At 35.0% G+C, this 20,792-nt stretch overlaps 1 protein-coding gene across 1 annotated transcript in view; it reads left to right on the top strand.

Moving 5' to 3' along the window:
• The window catches only part of LOC134531302 (ubiquitin carboxyl-terminal hydrolase 3-like), a 48,917-nt gene that overhangs the window by 4,963 nt on the left and 23,162 nt on the right, over positions 1 to 20,792 (top strand). Inside the window, exons 2-5 of the mRNA XM_063366999.1 lie at positions 13,565 to 13,712; positions 14,379 to 14,636; positions 15,416 to 15,571; positions 18,503 to 18,739. Coding sequence (XP_063223069.1) covers positions 13,565 to 13,712; positions 14,379 to 14,636; positions 15,416 to 15,571; positions 18,503 to 18,739 — 799 coding nt within the window. The remainder of the gene's footprint in view (positions 1 to 13,564; positions 13,713 to 14,378; positions 14,637 to 15,415; positions 15,572 to 18,502; positions 18,740 to 20,792) is intronic.

Here is a 20,792-nt window from a genome sequence, read left to right as displayed (position 1 = left end):
AAATAAGGTTGTGTGTTAAATTATTTAATTGTCGTTTTTTTTGGTGAAATTATTGATTATACAATTATTGCAATTTATTTGACTACTTTTCAATTCTTTTTACTCTACGTAGACTTTAAAAAAAAAATCGAATTTGCCATTGATATTTGAACGACTTTTGACTTAATATTTTATTAACAATTTTTCTATATAGTTTGCAGATGTGACATTTAATTTACAAACATAACCTCCACAATACTGTTTGACGTTTTACAGATATTTCAATATTTAATGAAGAACATTCTTTTTATTGCTATCGGATTTGGTCTTTTAATTTTTTTTTTGTTCGCCGCGTTTTGATACGAATCTGAATAGATGGATCATGAATGTGGCCTACATTTTCCCAGATTTCTTTATCCATCAGCTGTTTCAGTTCACTGGAAGGCTGGTATTGATTTTTTCTCCTTCAGAATCCTGACGCTTGAATGAATAGTGCCTCCGGAAAAAAAAAAAGAATCTTAAGTTAAAATGACATTTGCATTTCTATTTGTGCCCGAAATGGTTCTTTATTATAATATTTTTATTTAAAAAATGGCCCCTGTGCAAGAGTTTTATTCATTGAACTTATTTATAATTATTTGGTAAATAACTACTAACCAAATTCAAAATACTTGGTTTCAGTTATATTAAAAATTTTTTTTGATAATGGGATTGGCAAGTTAATCATATTTAGGAGGTTGATGCTGAAGTACCCAATTGATAATTTCAAAAATGCCACAAATATTAATGCTTATTTTTTGTTTTCTACTTGTGAAGTCTTGGATTTTTTTTACACTGTAATAGAACTTGTGATGAAAATAAAATACACTTTGAGTCAAAAAATGAAGGATTACCGACATTTACATTATATTACAAAAAATAACATTTGATTAAATTACACTTTCAATTAATGTTAGAGGTTTTGATGTTTTTGTGTATGTGTGTATAATCTTTAAATAAAAATAACTCCTGTTAATCTTCATTGTGTACCTACTTATTGGCAAACAATGGAAGATGGCATTGTGTTGAATAAATCATATTCTGCCTTGGTTGGCATGGAAGTTGCTAATAAGTAGCTGAAGGAAGGAAATAAAATGAAGCATACCTTTCAGCACAATGCCTTGAATGTAAAGAACTATTAAAAAAAAGTCTTATCACCATGTTTCTCTGTATCTCATGAATGTTTTGTGATAAAAAAGTTAGTATGTTGAAAAACTCTTGTTCCACCATCTGAGGACAATGCAATAGCACCCCCACCCCCCACCTTTGTATAAGGTTAGAGGTAGTAACTATTTGTTTTCTTGTCTCAGCTATAAACACTGAGCAATAAGTTACACTGCTATCTGCTTTTCCAATGGTACATTATAGAGCTTTTGAGTATGGGTATTGTCAGAGTGGAAAAAAAAAACATTAAAACTCTACAGTTTTCTTGTGTTATTGTTCAATAGCTTTCCATAGACTGTTTATAATTGGCAATTTTATTTGACTAGACTAACATTTTGATAGGTTTGATAATTGATAATTGATTGATAATTGTAATCTGTAATAAAATCATGTGCAGAACACATTAAAAAGCCCCTTGTCTATATATTTAATAAATGTTTAGAAAATGGCATATTTCCTGATAGGCTCAAAATAGCGAAAATTATTCCACTACATAAAAAGGGTGATACTACCTGCATTAATAATTATAGACCAATTGCTTTATTACCAAATTTTTCAAAAATTCTTGAAAAGATTATATTAAAACGGTTGCTTTCATTCTTAAATTGTTATAATATAATTACCAGTAATCAGTATGGTTTTGTTAAAGGCAAGTCAACGGAACAAGCATTGTTCACTCTACTCAATAGTATTTATTCTCATTTAGATAATAAAGTCTTGACAGCTTGCATATTTGTAGATTTAACCAAAGCATTTGATTGTGTAAGCCATGATATTTTATTAGAAAAATTAAGTAAATATGGTATAAGAGGTGTTGCAAACAATATTATAAAATCTTATTTATCAAATCGTTCACAAATTACTAGTATTAATGTGACTTATAATAATATTACCACTACTTCTAGGTCAAAAATTTTGAAAATTGGTATTGGTGTTCCCCAAGGTTCAATTCTCGGTCCACTTTTGTTTTTGCTTTTTATTAATGATTTACCTTTGTTTCTAGATTATGGCCAGACTATCATGTTTGCAGATGATACCTCCATTATAGTAACAGGCCAGACTTTACAGGAACTACAAAAAAGAATTTCCATAACCCTCAACCAAATGCAAACTTGGTTTACTGATAATAGACTGATTCTAAATATTCAAAAATCTTCTATTATATATTTTAACTCTCAAATAAATAGATTAAATAATATTGAAGTGACTATTGGCAATAATATTCTTAATACTGTAAAAACAGCAAAATTACTGGGACTGAATCTTGATGAGAATCTAAATTGGACTAATCATATATCTTTTCTGTGTCGTAGACTTAGTTCTCTTTGTTTTGCCATAAAAACTATTAATACTGTAACTTCACATAAAGCAGTAATTGCTATGTATTATGCAAACATATATTCAATAATGAGATATGGTGTTATTTTTTGGGGAAATTCCTTAAATTGGCTAAAGATATTTAAGCTTCAAAAACGGGTTATTAGAATTATTTATAATCTTAGTAAGACAGATTCTTGTAGGCCTATTTTCCTGAATAACAAACTCTTAACATTTCCAGCCATTTATATATATTCGGTTGTCATTTATGTAATTCAAAATATTAAGTATGTAAAGAATAATGAAATACATAATCACTTTACCAGATCCATTTATAAGAATCACATTCCTTTTCATTCAACAAAAAAATACGAATTGAACCCTTTTTACATGGGCCTTAAACTAATAAATGTTCTACCGATATCCCTGTTAAATACAGCATCCCAATCACATACCATATTTAAACGACATCTCAAAGATTACCTACTACGAATAGCTCCATACTCTGTTAATGAATTCCTCAGTGCATCTACATAAATTGCTGCATTGTTTTTTATTATCATTTTTTATTGTAACATATATTATTGTGTTATAATGTATTTTTTTTTTTTATATTGTTTTGTTAGTGTATTATGATGTTGTATTTTATTTATAATGTTACTGACAAAACCTGGACATATGTACTGTCAAATATAGGACGCTAATAAATGAAATGAAATGAAAGATCATATTTATTGTCATTAAACATAGGGTGCAATAGACATTGTCATTGAAAATGCATAATAATATATAAATACACATTTTTAAGTTAAAAGAAAAAAACATCTTAACAATAATATAACTTTACACAAACTTAAGGTCATTAAAATTTAAATTGTTCCATTCGTCTAGTGAGTATAAAGGATTGGATATGAGCCATTGTTCTAAGATTTGTTTATACTTATCAAAAGATACTGTCTTTGCACACAAGGGTAATATATTAAAAAAAATTACACTTACATTTACAAAACTCATATATGATTTACATAGTTGTTTATAACTGACATCAATTAAATATCTATTTATGGTTTTATAGTTATGTACATTATTTCTTAAAATTAAAGTTTGTAGATTACTTTTATCATTCAATAAACAGTATAATATAAAAATACAAGGTTAATGTGAGTATTTTCAGATTTATAAAATATTCTCTACATGATTGTCTTTCAGTAATTCCAACAATAGTTCTTATCACTTTTTTTTTTTTTTTGCCATATAAAAACTCTTTTGGCTCCGAGTGAATTACCCCATAGTATAATACCATACCTATAGTAAGTGTACATGAAAGAAAGCATAGTATGAATTAATTTTCCAATTGTTGACTCGTACAGTATTTCAACTTTCTAAGTAAATAAATTACGCTGGAAAGACGTTTACGTAAGGCATTTGTGTGTGAATCCCAATTTAATATACTATCTAAATAAATACCTAAAAATTTTAACAGTTTTAATTTCTAGGGAAGGTTTTAAAGTGAAAGTAATAGATTCTGTTTTATCGTAATTTACAACTAACTTATTGGTTTTAAACCAGTAATAAAACTTTTCCGTAGCTTGTACAATTTTAATTTTTAAAATCTCAGAATATTTATCATTAATTAAAAAGGTAGTATCATCAGCATATAAAATACATTTTCCATTAAGCATGTAATCGGGCAAATTATTTATACAGATTAAGAACAACAAGGGCCCAAGATCTGATCCTTGTGGTACTCCATTTTTAATAGGCAGTAAACCTGACTTTTTATCATTTATTTTAACTGTTTGCATCCTATTATCCAAATAGGATGACAGTAACCTTAACTCTGAGTGTTCTATTCTATAAAATTTAAGTTTTTCAATTAAAATTTTATGATTTACTATATCAGAAGCCTTACTTAAATCTAATAATAGTGAAGATACATTGGTTTTTGACTCCAAACCATCTAAAACATAGTTTACAAGATTTTCAACAGTTTTACATTTAGACATGCCATTCCTAAAACCAAACTGTGATGATGTAAAAAATTGTTATTTTCAAAGTAATTCACTAATTGATCCTTCATTAAACTTTCTACTATTTTAGATATAACAGGTAGGTAGGTATAAGTGATACAGGCCTATAATTATTTGGATTTCTTTTGTCACCTTTTTTATAAATAGGAATAGTCACAGCTATTTTTAAACAATTAGGAAAAACACCTTCCCGAAACATCCAATTTATCAATAAAGTGATAGGAAATATTAAAACATCATGTAGTTGCTTGATTATATAATTAGAGCAACCATAATAATCCTTTGAACGTCAATTACTTAATCTATTTATAATCTTACTTACGTCTTTTATAGTTATTTCAGTCCATTTAAAGGTGTTTTCACCAAGATTTAATTTTTTAAATTTCAAAGTTGTTAAACAAGATCTAAATTAATATCATGGTCATTAGGCCTAACACTTTCACACACATTTGTAAAATATAAATTAAAATCTGAAGCAGATATAGATGTATCATTATCCATATGATTAATATTGTTTATTTCTGTATTAATAACTCTCCACGCTGACTTACATTTATTTCTAGAATTATTTATATAGTCATCATTAGCTTTCTGTTTAGCTAGCCTGATTTGGGCCTTGTATTGAGATTTTAACTTATCATATGTTAATTTCAATTCAGGTTTAGTTTTAGATAATTCATAACATAAAATCACAAAGGTTCTCAATCAACGTAATTCAGGTGTAACCACTTTCTTTTCAGTTCTTAAATTGCACCAAGAAATTTTAAATCTACTTTCTTTAGACTGATAGCATGCAAGTAATGGGTAAATGCGGGAATATTAATGTTCTTTCGTTTCCGACTTGGCAGCAAACAACATTTTGCGCATGTGCAGTGCAATTTGCGAATTTCGGGCCTTGTGATTAGATTTCGTACATAAAAAAATTGAGTTATTTTTTTGTGTTTTATGACTCGCCTTTAAACTCAAAACATGGGTTTTATTGCCTCTCTTTTAACTTATAAAGTAAATTTCATCACATTAAATGTTTGGGTTATTAAATTTCAGATACCTACATACTATGCTTGGGTTAGTTATGTGTTCCAAAGATAAATTAATGACAGTAAGGGGATATCTGTAAAAATTGAACTACCCAATGAAATTAATTTTTTTGCATGAATTACTTCCTTGAGGGGTGTGATATTACAAATAGTTTTTCTATCCATGATAGTGGTAAAGGTGATGAAGTGAAGGGGCCTTCAAAATGTCCTTAATTTTTGATTGCATGAGAGGGTACAAACCACACATCATCTAACTTGTAAGGTTTTCAGTAAATTGTGATAGCAATAGACTGGTAATGTTCATCCCACTGTTAGACAAAAGTGAAGCAGTGCAAGTCAGTGATACAACCTGCATGACGGGGCTCCAGTAGTGTGTATGTAGTGAACACCTGTCTAATCTCCTGCGTTCATTGATGAGCCCAGCGGAGCGCGGTGTTGCAGGACGTCTGGAGGCCACAAGAGTACCGAGAGCCAGGAAAATGTTAGGAAACTCAAAGACTGGTCGCGATAGTCACAGAAAGGTCAATAACGACAATAGAGTTGAAAGTGACAAAACTTAAATTTACAGCAACATTTTGTTTCTTGATGTCTCACTTAAGTTTATGGCCACATGGCCATACATCAAGGGCCCCGCCTACCTGGGAACACTTACAATCTGCAGAGCTTCAGGAAAAAACAATGCAAAGTGAAAACTATTCAAGACATCCGAGTGGAGTCTGTTTACAAAAAGCATTTAAGAATTAGCTGAGGGCCAATAAGTAGTTTTGTTTCCGGATTATGTTTTGTAAACTTTGTTTTCAGAAAAGGGAAAATGGCTTAAAAGCGTGTTTTCAGAGTAAATTTTGGGCATAAATCACATGGTAAAGATTCTTGAAAGCATTTAAGGGACTTGCAGTATATTTCTCCGACATGTAACATTACAGTCACCGATGAGATCTCATGGTTGCACTATGCACGTTGAGAAGACTGCGCCAGTTCGAAGGAGATACCGTGCTAATAGCACCGGTGAGCGTAGTGCTTATCATCTTACCGGACTTACACATATACACCCTTGATGAGGCACAAACAGTTGGTGACTATCCACTTAAATCTTGTGGAAATTATCTGTAAAAAACATTTTAGCTTTCCAACTTAAAACATGTGAATTGTAGAAAATTTCTTTATTACATTTGTTCATGTTTAATTTTGGTTTTGTAATTATTTAAAAAACAACTCTGTGATAAAATACAATTTTAGTAAAATATCACCAAAAGGTATTTGTAGGCATCCTGTGTTGAGACACTGGACCTACAGTCCAGAGGAGCCGGTTCAAATCCTGGTGCAACGATCCTGAATCTAGTTACCCGTGCTTTACTTACTGTAGACCTCGGCTGATTACTTCTCGTGTTCCATCTAACTGTGTTTCTTAGTTTATGACATCACATGTTGAGGTATTAAGCTCAAGTAAAACAAAATCATAAACTTGAATTATATAGTCATTGTCTTCGTGTCAAAATCAACCATCGGCAGATGACCGACTGTATACCAATTTTTTTTCTGGAAATACCCCCTGTAACTATATACACCTATGAGATCTTACATATAGCACAACTAGTAAGTAGTCTTGGCTTATTTTATATAGATTTCGAAGAAATACTACCTACTTTAGCCGTTAACCATGGGGCAACTTCCGGAAAAATTCTACATACTTTTTCGTTCCATGGTCCATAGACCCCAAAACCTTAACCAACTCAAAAGTTCATATGTAATTATATATATATATATATATATATATATATATATATAAAAAAAATCACATTTTTATGAACATAACTGCCGTACTTTTGTACAAATTGCTTCAAAAATGTTAAATAAAATAAAGCAATCTATAATCTCGGTTCATTTCGATAATGGGCTTAATCCAACCAAACGGGTAGAAAAGGGGAAAAGGTTTTTGTATAACAGAAAAATGGCTTTAACTCCCATTATATGACAAGTATTGGATCTGTTTGAATTAACTCGTAGGTGTAATACCAAAAACGTTTGTCAAAATAAATTTTTGACACAGCAAATCATAACTGCAAGGGTGGAAAAAAAGTGTTGGAGGACATAAAAAGTCATAATTCCCTTAATAGGTAAACTTTAATTTCTATAACAATTAATTGTAATTACTGTTATAATAATTATCCTAAATTTTAGTCTGAAACATTTTTTGATTAGACAGTCAATTATTGCAAGGGATTGAAAAATCCAGGGATTAGAATAAAAACCTAAATTAAAATTCCCTACTGTGTACACTATTGAATACGTTCTTATTTATTTAAAACTTTCTTAATATTGTGTAAAACTATTGTCTAAAGTACATTTTTAAGTAACCGACCATTACTGCAAGGGTTGGAAATAACAAGGGTTGAAAGACAAAAAAAAAATTTTTTTTAGTACGTATGCTATCAGATCTATTATAATTTTTTGTAAAAATTCTAAACATTATCTGATACCTTTGGCTGAAACAGTATTACAGTAAAACAGGGTTTGAAATTTAAAAAATTCTAAACTTCCTATCAAATTCGTTATAATATAGATTACTGATGATGGTTCCTGGATGTCTTAGATGCTGTGGTTAGGCAGGAGTGATTGCATTTAGAATGAAAATGTTACACAGTTAGTATTTTGGCTGCAAGTCAATTTACGAGGATGCGCCACGCACCATCACGCTTTCTATCGTCGGTCATTTGGAGGAGCAGATGAAATTCTACGTTTCGAAGTGTGTTGCATTTCCAGTACTACAAATTATTAAATAATTATTATTGGTAATTCTTCATTCTTCACATACTTACTATGAAGTGTGAATCTTGTGTGGGTTTCCAAGTTTATTCTGTACATTTTCCATTGGAGACGTATCAGGTGACTTTGCTGCCCACAAGAATATTTTCAGTGTGACCAAGGAAGTTCGGAAGACATATTTGCCATGCAGGGACGAGTGTTGTCTTGCTAAGGGGCTGCCTCGTGAGTGCGTACGTCACGACACCGGGGGTGACACGGGGTGTGTGTGCACGGCACTGGCCACTTGGCGCCCGTGAAGGCATCACCGCCGTCCATGCCTCTCGGTTGTAGCACCACCCAGGTGGTGACACTCGCCTAAGGCTCTGGGTTCAGTTCCTGGCTGTACAGTCGCTCGTCTCGTCACCTCTGTAATGAACCTATGTCTATGTGATGCTGAGCCTAATTCAGATACATTACATAGTACCACCCCAGATTTGATAACTAGAGACAAGATTTTAGGATTTTATTTTTAGTCCAATTTTGTTTTTAAAATGGAAGAGTTTTTATTATTATAAAAGCTGTTATGTAATACTTACTCCACAAAAAATAGCGTAAAAATTTATATGCTGCATTTTTTATTAAATAATTAGTAGTAAGTTGGTTTAAAACAAAATACATCCAGAACAATAAAAATAAATTAGCAACAATTTGTGTTTTAAAAGTGGTTCAATAAGAGATATTAACAATAAAACAAATTTAAATTAATTATTCTGATCCAAAAACTTTGGTACAATATTTTTCCTAGAATTGACATTCCTTGAATTTAAAACACTTGTACAGATTACTTTTTTTATGATTTGAATTACTATTTTTTTAAATGCTGCTTAATTCCAATACATAACTTGCATTTTGGTGCTACATATGGTGTATTAACTTGCATCTGAGTTTTGTTGTGTTTTTGACATGTTTTTTTGGTGTTATTTTGGTTTTATCATAATTCACCGTATAATCTTGTCTCGTGATAACAGACTGGAAATCAGGCACATACGTGTCAGGATGTGGTGCAAAAGAACCAGTAATTTTGTGTGGGTGGGAGGTGCATCCTGGAATAGTTCCTGGCCGATTTCCTCTCCAACATCCTGGTCTGTGTCGTGTGTTGTCCTAATGACCTTCAAGAAAACCTAGTTTCTTGATCTGAATTTTGGGGTATAAATTTTTGAAGACTTTCACCCAAGTCAAAATACAGTGAAGGGCATCTGATCCAGCTGATTTAGAACTATGGTCGAGCTGCTGTGAGAAAATAAAAAATACATAGTTGCATTACTGTATAAAAAAGAGTCTGCTAATATATTACAAAAATATTTGTGTACAAATGACTTGTTGATAGCCCTATGGTACCTTCCGTAGACAAAGGCTAATTGGACTGTATAAATAAATAAATAAATATTATTATCACATTGAATCCATGATTCAAATATCTTCTCAAAAAATCAGTACAGAAATGTACCTGTGAAATGTAAAATGTAACCCACTAGAAAACAGAAAAAAACTGTACACGAATAAAACTTGACAATAACGATAAACTATCAGTAAACAGCAGCACAGTAATGCGACTTGTTGGCTCAGGCAAACAGCAGGAATCCACCCAAACAAAATCCGAACGGAAGCGGCTTGATTGGCGTCGGATTGCAGAATATGCCGAAACATAAAATGCCAGATGGAGACCTTTCTCTGTAGCAAGCGTCTCTCTGCGCACAAATCACTTTGCTAAAGAAAGCATACAAGTCTAGTGAAGCAAGTGAAAAATTATTCACCTTTTTAAATTTCAAGTTTTATTTCAGGAGTTCACAAAATGAATAGATGCTATTACTTTATGAATAAAAATATTTTAAAAGTTAATACTAATACTAAAAATTTGTTAAGAAATAGTGATACAGTAAAAATCTACATATTTTGGTTCCTTGGGTTTGCATCCTTCGAGAGTTTTCAAAATTAAATTCGTTCTTTACCGAGCTATGCAGTAAATATTAAAATTAGTTTCATAACTTGTGAGAAAATATTTGATGATAGCCTATGTTATACATCGATTTTAAGCCATATTTGAATCAGTTTAATTGCTTAAATACTTCATGTACTTAAGGGGCCCGCCTCGTCAGGGGTGTATCTGTAAGTGAGGCGGGATGATAAGCGCGACGCTCGCTGGTGCTTCTAGCGCGGTGACTACTCTAAGTGCAAGGCTCTGAACTGGAGCGAAGTCTCCTTGTCATGCTTTGGACAACTATTAAATTTGAGCAGTAATCATAACTTAAGATGGCGTAGAAATAAAGATAAAGGTGTGATAATGCGAGGCCATTGGGTGCTTTCAAGAATCTTTACCTGGCGTTTCATGTCTAAAAATTATTCTTATAACACGTGTTTTAACTGTTTTCACTCTCCTAAAAAATACTGTTGAAAAATGAAATACAGAAACAGAACTACCCTCCTGTTCTCTGTGCATTCTTAAATGATTCTCTTAAACAGACACCACTTGGATATATCTAGCAGTTGTCAAATGGCGTGGTGTCTTCTGAAACTCTGTGCACCGTATGTATGCCCAGGTAGGCTGGGCTCCCGGTAGCTCACATTTTGTCTTTGCTTTTCCTTTCCTTACTGTTCAGGTTGTCGGGTTGGGATTTATTTCACAGATTCAAACCTCTTCCCTTCTCTTAGCAAATACTTTCTGCTGGTAGGGCACAAATATAATTCAGTATCTCACGTCAACCACCACGTTGTGGATATGAGTACTGGTAAGTCTTGAATGTGTTGTTCAAGAAATAATTATAGGTGGATGTAGTTCGTGAGCCACTGGTTGCCTACCCTATTCAGCCTTCCAGCTTAAAGCAGGGCTGTTAGTACTATGTATCTTTGTGAGCATTTGAGAACTAGGGAGTTGTGTTAGTGAGAGCTTTATGGGCTGAATCCATTGGAATGGTAATGCTACCATTTGTAGAATGGCTTATGCAGGATGGACCAACTAAATCTGCTTTATTAAAATTACAATAAATGTTCATTTGTGAACATACTGAATTAGTAGTGAAATTTCTTTTTTTTTCAGGGTAATGTTTACTTTTATTTCCTGTATTTAATGGTCTTTAATTAAAATCAATAACGTAACTGTGGATATTAGTTAGTAAACATGCCATGTATTATTTAATATACAAATTTTCAAACCCTATGATTAAAAAAAATAATTGAAGGAATGTAAACATTACTGCGGCTATAACTGTAAACAGGATTTGTGCTTACATAATTTGTAAGGTTTCCAATGAATTCTATTAACGATGAAATTGTTATTCCTATCAGGGTAACCATAAGCATTAAAAAAATTCTAGAAACTCAACCCTCAACCGGGGCCCCGGGTACTTCCCCCCTCCCTCCTCCGTGTTCTCTCTGGATGGCCCTGAGTACCTGTTGTGGGAGAATGTGTATTTATGTCTTGCAATCATTTGGTGTGGAACCTATCGACCGGGAGTTCACGGGGTTGAGTGGTCCGATCACTCGCCTCCTGCCAAGTCGATCAGGGCTTGCTTGCTGTTGGGGTCGACCTGCAAGTGGAAACTGAGCACCACAACAGCCGGCGTGTGTTCCCGAGGGTCTCCCGTTTCCGTCAACGCTTCATTCTCATCTTGTCACTCCTCTTTTTTCTAATAAACCTCGATGTCAAAAACACATTAAGCCCATTCATTCATGATATTAAAATGAAATAGTTTCTTGTTGACTGCATGCCTGGCGTGTTAGGAACATCCTTTCTGATAAGATAGTATGTTGTGTGAAGAGAGCTCAAAGTATCCTCAACAGCAAGCGTGTATAATATCGAACTCTAAATTAGATGAAAAAGACGATAATGCATACTTAACAGCAATGGATTATGGATTTGGAAAAAAATTTGCTTTGTTACTCTATCATAGTTTCTAAAGGAAAGAGGGGACAGATGAAATTTATGATAGAAAATTTAAAACCTGATGTCTGTATAGTAAATTCTGATTAATGAAAGAAAAAAAAAACATTCACTATCTCAGATGAGATCCACAGTTCATAAGCAGCATTGGCAAAAGTTGTACAAATCCTTGGTGCTGCAAATAAATGTACAAATCATGATGCAACTGATGTTTACACTTAAAAAACTTAATTGATTCTATTAATTATGCCATTTTTTTTATCAATCTGAAGAGAGTTGTGAATTCCTCACTGGAGCAAGTGGCCAGTACATGAACAGGGAGATCTCTTAACTATTGACTTATAAACCAGTCTGGATCCCATCATGAAGTGCATGGTAAACCCAGATTTAGGATTACAAATAAGTAACACAGAAAAAAGAACCATGTACAACTAATTTACGGAAAAAATTATAATGTAGTGCTTTACTTTTTGATGGTGTTAATGTAAATAAATGTGAAATTATTAATTGATCTATTATGTTAACAGGGCTAGAAATAGTTGAAAGTGCACAATGAAATCACAAATAAAATAAAACTCACTTTTAAGAGAATTTTTATACCTAAGCATTGAATTTATTTATTTTTATGTAATTGGCATAACTATACTTAACTTTTGCTTATACAACGGCAAAAAAGTACCCAAAGATGTACAAGTGTGGATTATTTGGGTGTCTGAATCAGTGTCAGTGAATAGTAGATCTCCTCAAGGAGGAAAGTATTAAAGAGTAAGTAATGTTATTTCAACAAAGAGTTCAAATATACACACAAATGAAAGCAAATGATCAGGAATTTCCTCTCACTTTCACTGGGAAAAAAAAGGGGGTTGGGGGTTTGCTAGAAAAGCCACCCGAACAGTTAAAAAGGCTATAAAATTGGGACATGTCCGGGTATACACACCTAGAAAGCTTTCTGACCATACACATAAAAATTTTATCTAGTGAATCCAACCTAAAGGCACCTATAGGTTCATCAAAATTTTGTCTTATCATATTCACAAATTTTGAACATTTTGAAGTCATTTGAGGACCCTGTTTTTTGCCTGCAGCTGTCAAGAAAATGAGTGTAGGTCCTAAATGGTGGCATATAAAAATAAAATTAACATGATTAGCTACTCACTGATTAGTTTACATGTGGTTGTTAGGCCTGTGTGACTTTTTACAGAGGTATGTGTGAGGGCCCAGCGTGTGTTGCATACTCGGTGTCGACCTCACAGCAGCGTGTCCAGTGTACCAGACTGTACATCTTGTACACGGCTTGACGCAGCGTGGTTTGCTTGCAGCGTGCGGGACGACCCAGAACCTCTGGCTGTGCCTGGTGTGTGGCAACGTGGGGTGCGGCCGCTTCGTGAACGGCCACGCGAAGCAGCATGGCGAGGAGAACGCCACCCACCCGCTCTGCATCGACTGCGAGGCGTACGCCGTGTACTGGTGAGTGGACGGGTCCGATCCTTGTACTTCATCGACACACTCGTAACATTTTCGGGTCTTGATATGTATTTTCGAAATTTTTTTTTTAGTTTGGTCAAATTCGAATGAAGTCCGTGGTGACCTGTGTTGGAAGTATGCCGTGATCAGACATAGATTTCCACTGATGGGAGATTATCCCATTTTACTCATCTGCACTTAACATCACCGCTTCAGACGATGCATCTCTCACAAACCCCCAATCACTGCTGTGGTGAAGATGTGAGGAGACGACGTGTCATTTCACTCATCTGCACTTAACATCACCCTTCAGACGATGCATCTCTCACAAACCCCAGTCGCTGCTGTGGTGAAGATGTGCGGAGACGACGTGTCATTTCACTCATCTGCACTTAACATCACCCTTCAGACGATGCATCTCTCACAAACCCCAGTCGCTGCTGTGGTGAAGATGTGCGGAGACGACGTGTCATTTCACTCATCTGCACTTAACATCACCCTTCAGACGATGCATCTCTCACAAACCCCAGTCGCTGCTGTGGTGAAGATGTGCGAAGACGACGTGTCATTTCACTCATCTGCACTTAACATCACCCTTCAGACGATGCATCTCTCACAAACCCCAGTCGTTGCTGTGGTGAAGATGTGCGGAGACGACGTGTGTTGCAGCTACGCGTGCGATGAGTTTGCGGTGAACGACACGGAGGGCGGGGACGTGGCGCTGGTGCGGCAGGCGCTGTCGCGCAGCGCGACGGGACGGGCGGGACTGGCGGGGGACCGGCCCCCCTCCCCCGACCCGCTCAACAAGGAGAACGACGCGGAGGCGGCCGCGGCCTTGGCCCAGGAGGAGCTGTGGAAGTCCGACGAGAGCCTGGCCAAGGAGATGCAGGAGAACGTCAGGATCCTGCGGCCCCGCGCCAAGAAGCGGTGAGCGTCCCCGGATCTCGTCCCTGCCTGCCATCCTGTTGTAGCTGCTGCGGCCCACATCTCCACGTGATACTGGACTTTCCTATTTTTTAATTAAATTTAAATGTGTTATAAGTAGGGAAAAAAATTATATGGTGAATTGCAATAAAACTGAAATAACACAGAAAATTCATGTCAGTACACCATATAATATCGAAATTCAAGTACATATATACAACCATAAAGCACTGAAATACAATTATCATGAAATTAATCAGCATTTTAAATCAAAACTTAACTCAGATCATATAAATGTATGTATTAAGTAGACTTGAATTTTTTTTTACTTTTTTTTTTTTTTTTTTTTTTTCCATCTTGCAACTGTTATTAGTAATAATTTTTACATTATGATTTGGTACATTTTTCAAACACGTGCTTTTTGTTCCAAGTGCTTCATCTATCAGTCAAATAAATGTCGTAAAACATTTATGCATTAGGTGTTAAATAATACGTTACTTTATGAATAAACAGAATTTATATAAAATAAAAAGATTAACACCGAAACCACAGGTTTTGAAAACGAAATTGGCCTAAAAATAAAAAAAATAAGTTCTTGTCTCTAGGCATTAGGTATAAAACATTTTTATTGTTTAATGTATGCTACTTATTTATTTGTTTTAGCAACATTTTTAAAAAGTGCCAATATTTCTGAGTGTTCTGAGAGGGCTGTCCAAGCCACAGTCGTAGAGAGAGAGAGAGAGAGAGAGCGAGAGAGAGAGAGAGTTTTGTGTCGTGCGCAGGTCGTACTGGACGGACAGCAACGGCGAGAACAGCCAGTGCAAGCGGCAGGACGTGGGCCTCAAGAACGCCAACGCGAAGGCCCGCGACAAGAAGGTGGTAGGCCTGCGCAACCTCGGCAACACGTGCTTCATGAACGCGGTTCTCCACTCGCTCAGGTAGTTGATGTGTTGCGTATCAGTGTGCCGGTGTACCGCATCCTCCTCGCTTGTCGTCAGTCACGTTGGGTTGGCGGTACACCTTACCTCTTTGAAGTTGCCAAACTCCAAAAACTAAAAAAAAAAAAAATATAAGACCATGGTTGTGAAAGTCTCCAATATATTTTACGTGCATTCTACCTTTTAATATTGAAAACCTTTTCCTACCAGGGCACAGCAGGAGCGTACATCGAAGCTGTATCAGAAATAAACTTTCAATAATAATATTTAAGCCTATTAATTTAATGAAATGACCATTTTTATTTAAAAAAATTACTTAATATGTTTTAAAACAACACACCAACACTATTGGAAATATCTATAAAAATTTTCACAATTCCCTCCCAGGGCACAACAGGAGTGCATATTGCAGAAGGTTGTTGTAAACGGCCGTAGAATCATTATTTTAGACCATCTCGAGTGTGTTGTCGCTGGTTCAACCAACACGAACTGGTTCTGCAATCACTTCATCTCCGATATTATTATTTACTGCTGTTTTTAGAAATACTTCTGATGTGCCTATCATTAAAGTGTAGATGATGAATTCACAGACATACTATTTGTCTATTTGCCTTTTGTAAGCAACGCTAGTTTTATTTGTTACGTGAGTGGGATTAAATGGAAATTTCTGGTAGTAAAACATCAGTTACCAATTTTCGAAGTGTATGAGGTAAATGTGCCTATTTTTTTTTCTTAAATCATTACAAGTTTGCTAACCTTCATGAGTAAGTTGTAAGACCACTTACAGATTTAATTATTGTATTAATTATAAGTAATGATTATAATGCGTTATTAATGTAGGCAAAGTGAAATACAGTATTTCTGATTTATCGTTTGATGATGTTAATAGAGTAGCAAAGACTTTGAAAAAATATTAATATTAAATATTTTGTAAATGTTTTGGGTGAGCTAATTATATAATCTTGTTTTTGCTTCAAGCTCAATATTCCAATTTAGAAAAAGGTCATATGTTCATTAATAGCTGGAAAATCCTGTTTTTTTATGAAACTAAAATTAATGTAGTTTTTTTTAACTTGAATGGGGGTTTTTTTTTAAAGGAAATACTTTAATGTACTTGAATATCACTATAACTCCAAACTGTATGTATTATTTGGTTTTGTATTGGGTAAGCTGTGCCTAGTTACACTATAGATATGAGATTTTTGACATTCATAACCTGTTTACTCAAAGGTTGGAAATATTTTCAAATAGTGTGTTACAAGCAACATAAATATCAGTTGCCAATGCTGTTTGTGACCACCGTAAATACTAATGGTAATGTTAAAAAAAAAATTTTTCTTTTAAATAAAATACATTTCTTTAATCATTTGTAATGTGAACAATAGTGATATTCATTTACATAAATCTTCTTTACCACAGTGTGAAATGAGAATTTAACTCAAATGATTAATTTTAAGAAACTTAGGTGTCAACTTCAACTTGATGTTTGCAGCCTTCAATTTGACTGACTTTTCCGAAGCTTCAAACGCCCCTACGTGAAACAAGCAATCGAACATTGTCATACGTGTAGGGCAGTGCTCTTTCTCGCCTATTAAGTTACGACGTGACCTGTAGGTCCTGAATTCACGTAGGCCTATTGCTGAGCAGACCGTGTGATGGGCGGGAGTTTATTTATTTTTGAAGTAACATTAGCCGAAGTGAGGTATTTTTTTCATTATTGTACTAGTGCGTGTAGACTATCTGTTTGAAACCATTTTTTAGCTTTTGTTAATGCTGGCCAATATTGAATGTAATAAATATATTTGAAATTGGGTCTTTTCTTCTTTAATGTGTGGTGGTGGTTATCGAAATTCACATTTTGGTTTTGAGCTGTGTTGTGACATTGTAAGTGAGTGGTAGGTCTGCTTGTGCAGTTGTGACCTGAGGCATGGAAAGTACTGCCCCATTGGACAGATTATGTGATTATTTCACCCACAATACTTACAAAATATCTAATATTAATATTTCTCCAAAAGTCTTTGCTACTCTATTATCATCATCAAACACATTATGATCATTACTTATAATTAGGTCTTTTCTTCTTTAATGAGTGGTGGTGGTGGTTATCGAAGTTCATATTATGGTTTTGACGTACGTTGTGACATTTGAAGTGAGTTGTAGGTCTGTAGTACTGCCCCAGTGGACAGACGTGCTGTGACAACCCAAATTACAGCCTTTCTCATGCAATTCATTAATAATAATTTTTTATAAGTTTTTTGTCATATTTCGGGTTAGATGTAAAGTTTTTCCTTTTAAAAGTTATTGTAAACGTAATTCTCCGGGTTTATTGTTATTATTTTTAAAATTCACAAGTTCATTTTCTCGTAATTTTTTGCTGTCTTCTTTGTGTCGGAAGGCGTGCTGACGTGATTTTCCTTCATTTTTTCCACGACCGAGGCTTTTGTTTCACACGCTAGGCGTGTGAGTCACGGTCACGGGAGTGCGAGGAAGAGACAAAATCGCTGCGTCGTGGGAACAGAAGTAAGCATTTCGTTACCTGCCTCTGTTGCCACGCGCCGTGATTGGCTGAGAATCACGTCAGCGAGCCCAGGACACTGCCCGCACGAAGGAAAGGAAGGCTGTGAGATCAGTCATTGTCCGAGCACCGGGCCGAGCGGTCGTTGTTCGGGCGGCGGGCCGAGCAATGGCTCCGTGTATTATTTTTTTTTATGTACAGTTAGTTTTTTTTTTTTTTTTTTTTTTGGGTTTTCGGTTGTACGGAATATATAGTGTTATTTTTACGTAAATAAATAAAGCGGGTAATACATGGAACTTTGTGTATAGATTTGTTGTTTGTTGGTGACCTGCAACTGGGAGCTAGCCGGAGGTGGCGGGCGGCGACGGTGCGAAGGCCTGGCCTCAGAGGGCCCCCGCCGGCTGTGGTTTGCCTAGCACGATCCAGGAGTTCTGCTACTACTTCAAGCAGCTGCCGTCGCTGGAGGCGGGCAGCCGGCCGGGCCTGGCGACGCGCCGGCTCTACCACTCGCGCAGCTACTGCGAGATCAACGAGGCCATCATGACGGAGGAGCTGCGCAAGGTGCTGGTGGGGCTGAACCAGGGGGGCTGCAAGGGCGCCATCTCGCCCGAGTCGCTCTTCCTCGTCATCTGGAAGGTGGTGCCTCGTTTTAGGTCAGCGCCCCGTCTCGCTCCGCGCGTCCGTCTGTTCTCAGTTGCCCATCCCCGGTGTGTGCCGCAGTTGAGAGTGCCAATAGTTGGCAGTGGTGTTGGTATTGTGAAATTCGTATTATTCATTTTTAATAACAATTACGAATTCTTTTAGGGTAAGTAAAATAGTAAATGAAAATATAATTTTCTTGTGAAATGAAAATTTTGAGTGCATGTAAAACCATAATTTAATTTTAATTTTTTTATTTTACAGTAGTATATTTACTGTGGTTTGGCAGTTATTTACGTTCTTCTCCAAGGAAAAAAAAGGGTTAGTTTTAAACTGCCAAAGTCAGATTGTTCTTAAATATTATGTAACACGGCCATTCATTTGTGTAGAATGGTCTAGAACCAGCGGTTCCCAGTTTTTTTCCGGCAAGGGAACACTATGATCGACTTTTCTTTCGGCAGAACCCCAATTGATTTATATGACGTTCGTCCTGACTCACGGAATCCCAGGGGAACCGCTGGTCTAGACCATAGAATCCTTGAGTTCAGGATCTCCCAAGTATATGATTAACTAGAATGAAATAAGATCCTGATCATAAGATGACCTGGATTGTAATTTGACCTCGAGTGCAGTCGTATCCCAAATGTAACCCAACTTGAATATTTCAACCTCACATAATATGTGTGTTTACATACACACACACATGAACTTGATGAGTTGAAGTTGGGAAACCATAGCTAAGCTTCTGCTATTAAAATTGACTGTAAAATCCAGCCCTATTTTACAATTACATTGAACTTCGGCTGGCTGGTCAGATCAACTTGCCTCACTTGCTAGTTTTAGCTGTTAAAACATTTTTACACTTGTTGACAGAATTGTGTTGTGAAACATTTACATTTTTTTGCACAATACTGGCACATCTGTGTCTTTTTTGTGCAATATTACTTTTTTTGAGCCAAAAATTAAATTTCTGAGATTGTGTTGTTTATAACTGCACACTTTATTACAATACTCTTAAAAGTTAGTTAGAAACTATTTTCTATGATAAATAAAATTCAAATGCAGTAAGTGTACATTTCAGCACTATTATGCACTCTATTCGCTGACAAGATAGTGAGTTCCATTTATGTTGCACAATATTACTTCTCATGTGTACAATGGTGGGCAACAGTGTAATGTTGAAAAGACACAATGAACTAGTCGTTATAGACCACACAGTTTTTTCCTTGGCATATCTAATCAGTAAAGATTTAATCATTAAATAAAAAAAAATGTTTGTAGGCTGTGGTTTGTTAAAGCCCGTGACAGCTTGGGAGTGAAGACATTTTAAAGTTGCATTTTAGTCACAGTTTCAAAGGAAGAAAATTTTGACTTTGTAATTTGGGTAGTATCTTATTAGTAACGGTTGTTGTTAAAATTAACTTGGCCTCTGATGTTTTGGTGGCTAGAGTTTAGCTGCCTAAACAGTTGATTAAAGTTTTGAGCTCGGCTCTGGCATTCAGTTTCCAAGCTTGTTTCTGCTCAGCTCAAGGGTTACAATAGAGGCATACCCATTTCTGTGAAAGATTAGGAATAAAAAGAGTAATCTTCATAGATAAATGTAGTACCTTGAGTGGAAGAGACATTTAAATATAAGAAAACATTGAAGGAATAACAGATATTTTGATTTTAAAAACTTTACGCTCAAAATGACTTCAAAAATTTCACGATGGTTACGCTCGCATAAAAATACGTTTGAAGTGTCTCACTCATGAAATTTCATAATTTTTAAATTTTGAATCTGAGGAAAGTTTGATTACTTTACTAAGAAATGAATGTCGAGTTATCTCGTTAAAAAATCACGTTATGTCTTTTCTTTTTCCAAATGAACAAGTGGCTTTAGTAATCATAAAAAAAGGGGAAGGGAGGGTTGTCTGTAAAGTCTGTTTACGGACGATAATTTTACGTGACGTCATAAGAAAACATTGCTGAAAAATTGCTTACTTTTTAAATTTTCAAATATTATTGACAGTTTTTTTGCAGAATTAAATTTAAATAATTTGTTTAAAACATAATCACGAACAATTA

This window comes from Bacillus rossius, chromosome 1 (assembly GCF_032445375.1).
Source record: "Bacillus rossius redtenbacheri isolate Brsri chromosome 1, Brsri_v3, whole genome shotgun sequence".
Classification (NCBI taxonomy): Eukaryota; Metazoa; Arthropoda; class Insecta; order Phasmatodea; family Bacillidae; genus Bacillus; species Bacillus rossius.
The sequence above is the reverse complement of the archived record's forward strand: the minus strand, read 5'-3'. Positions and strand labels throughout refer to the sequence as shown.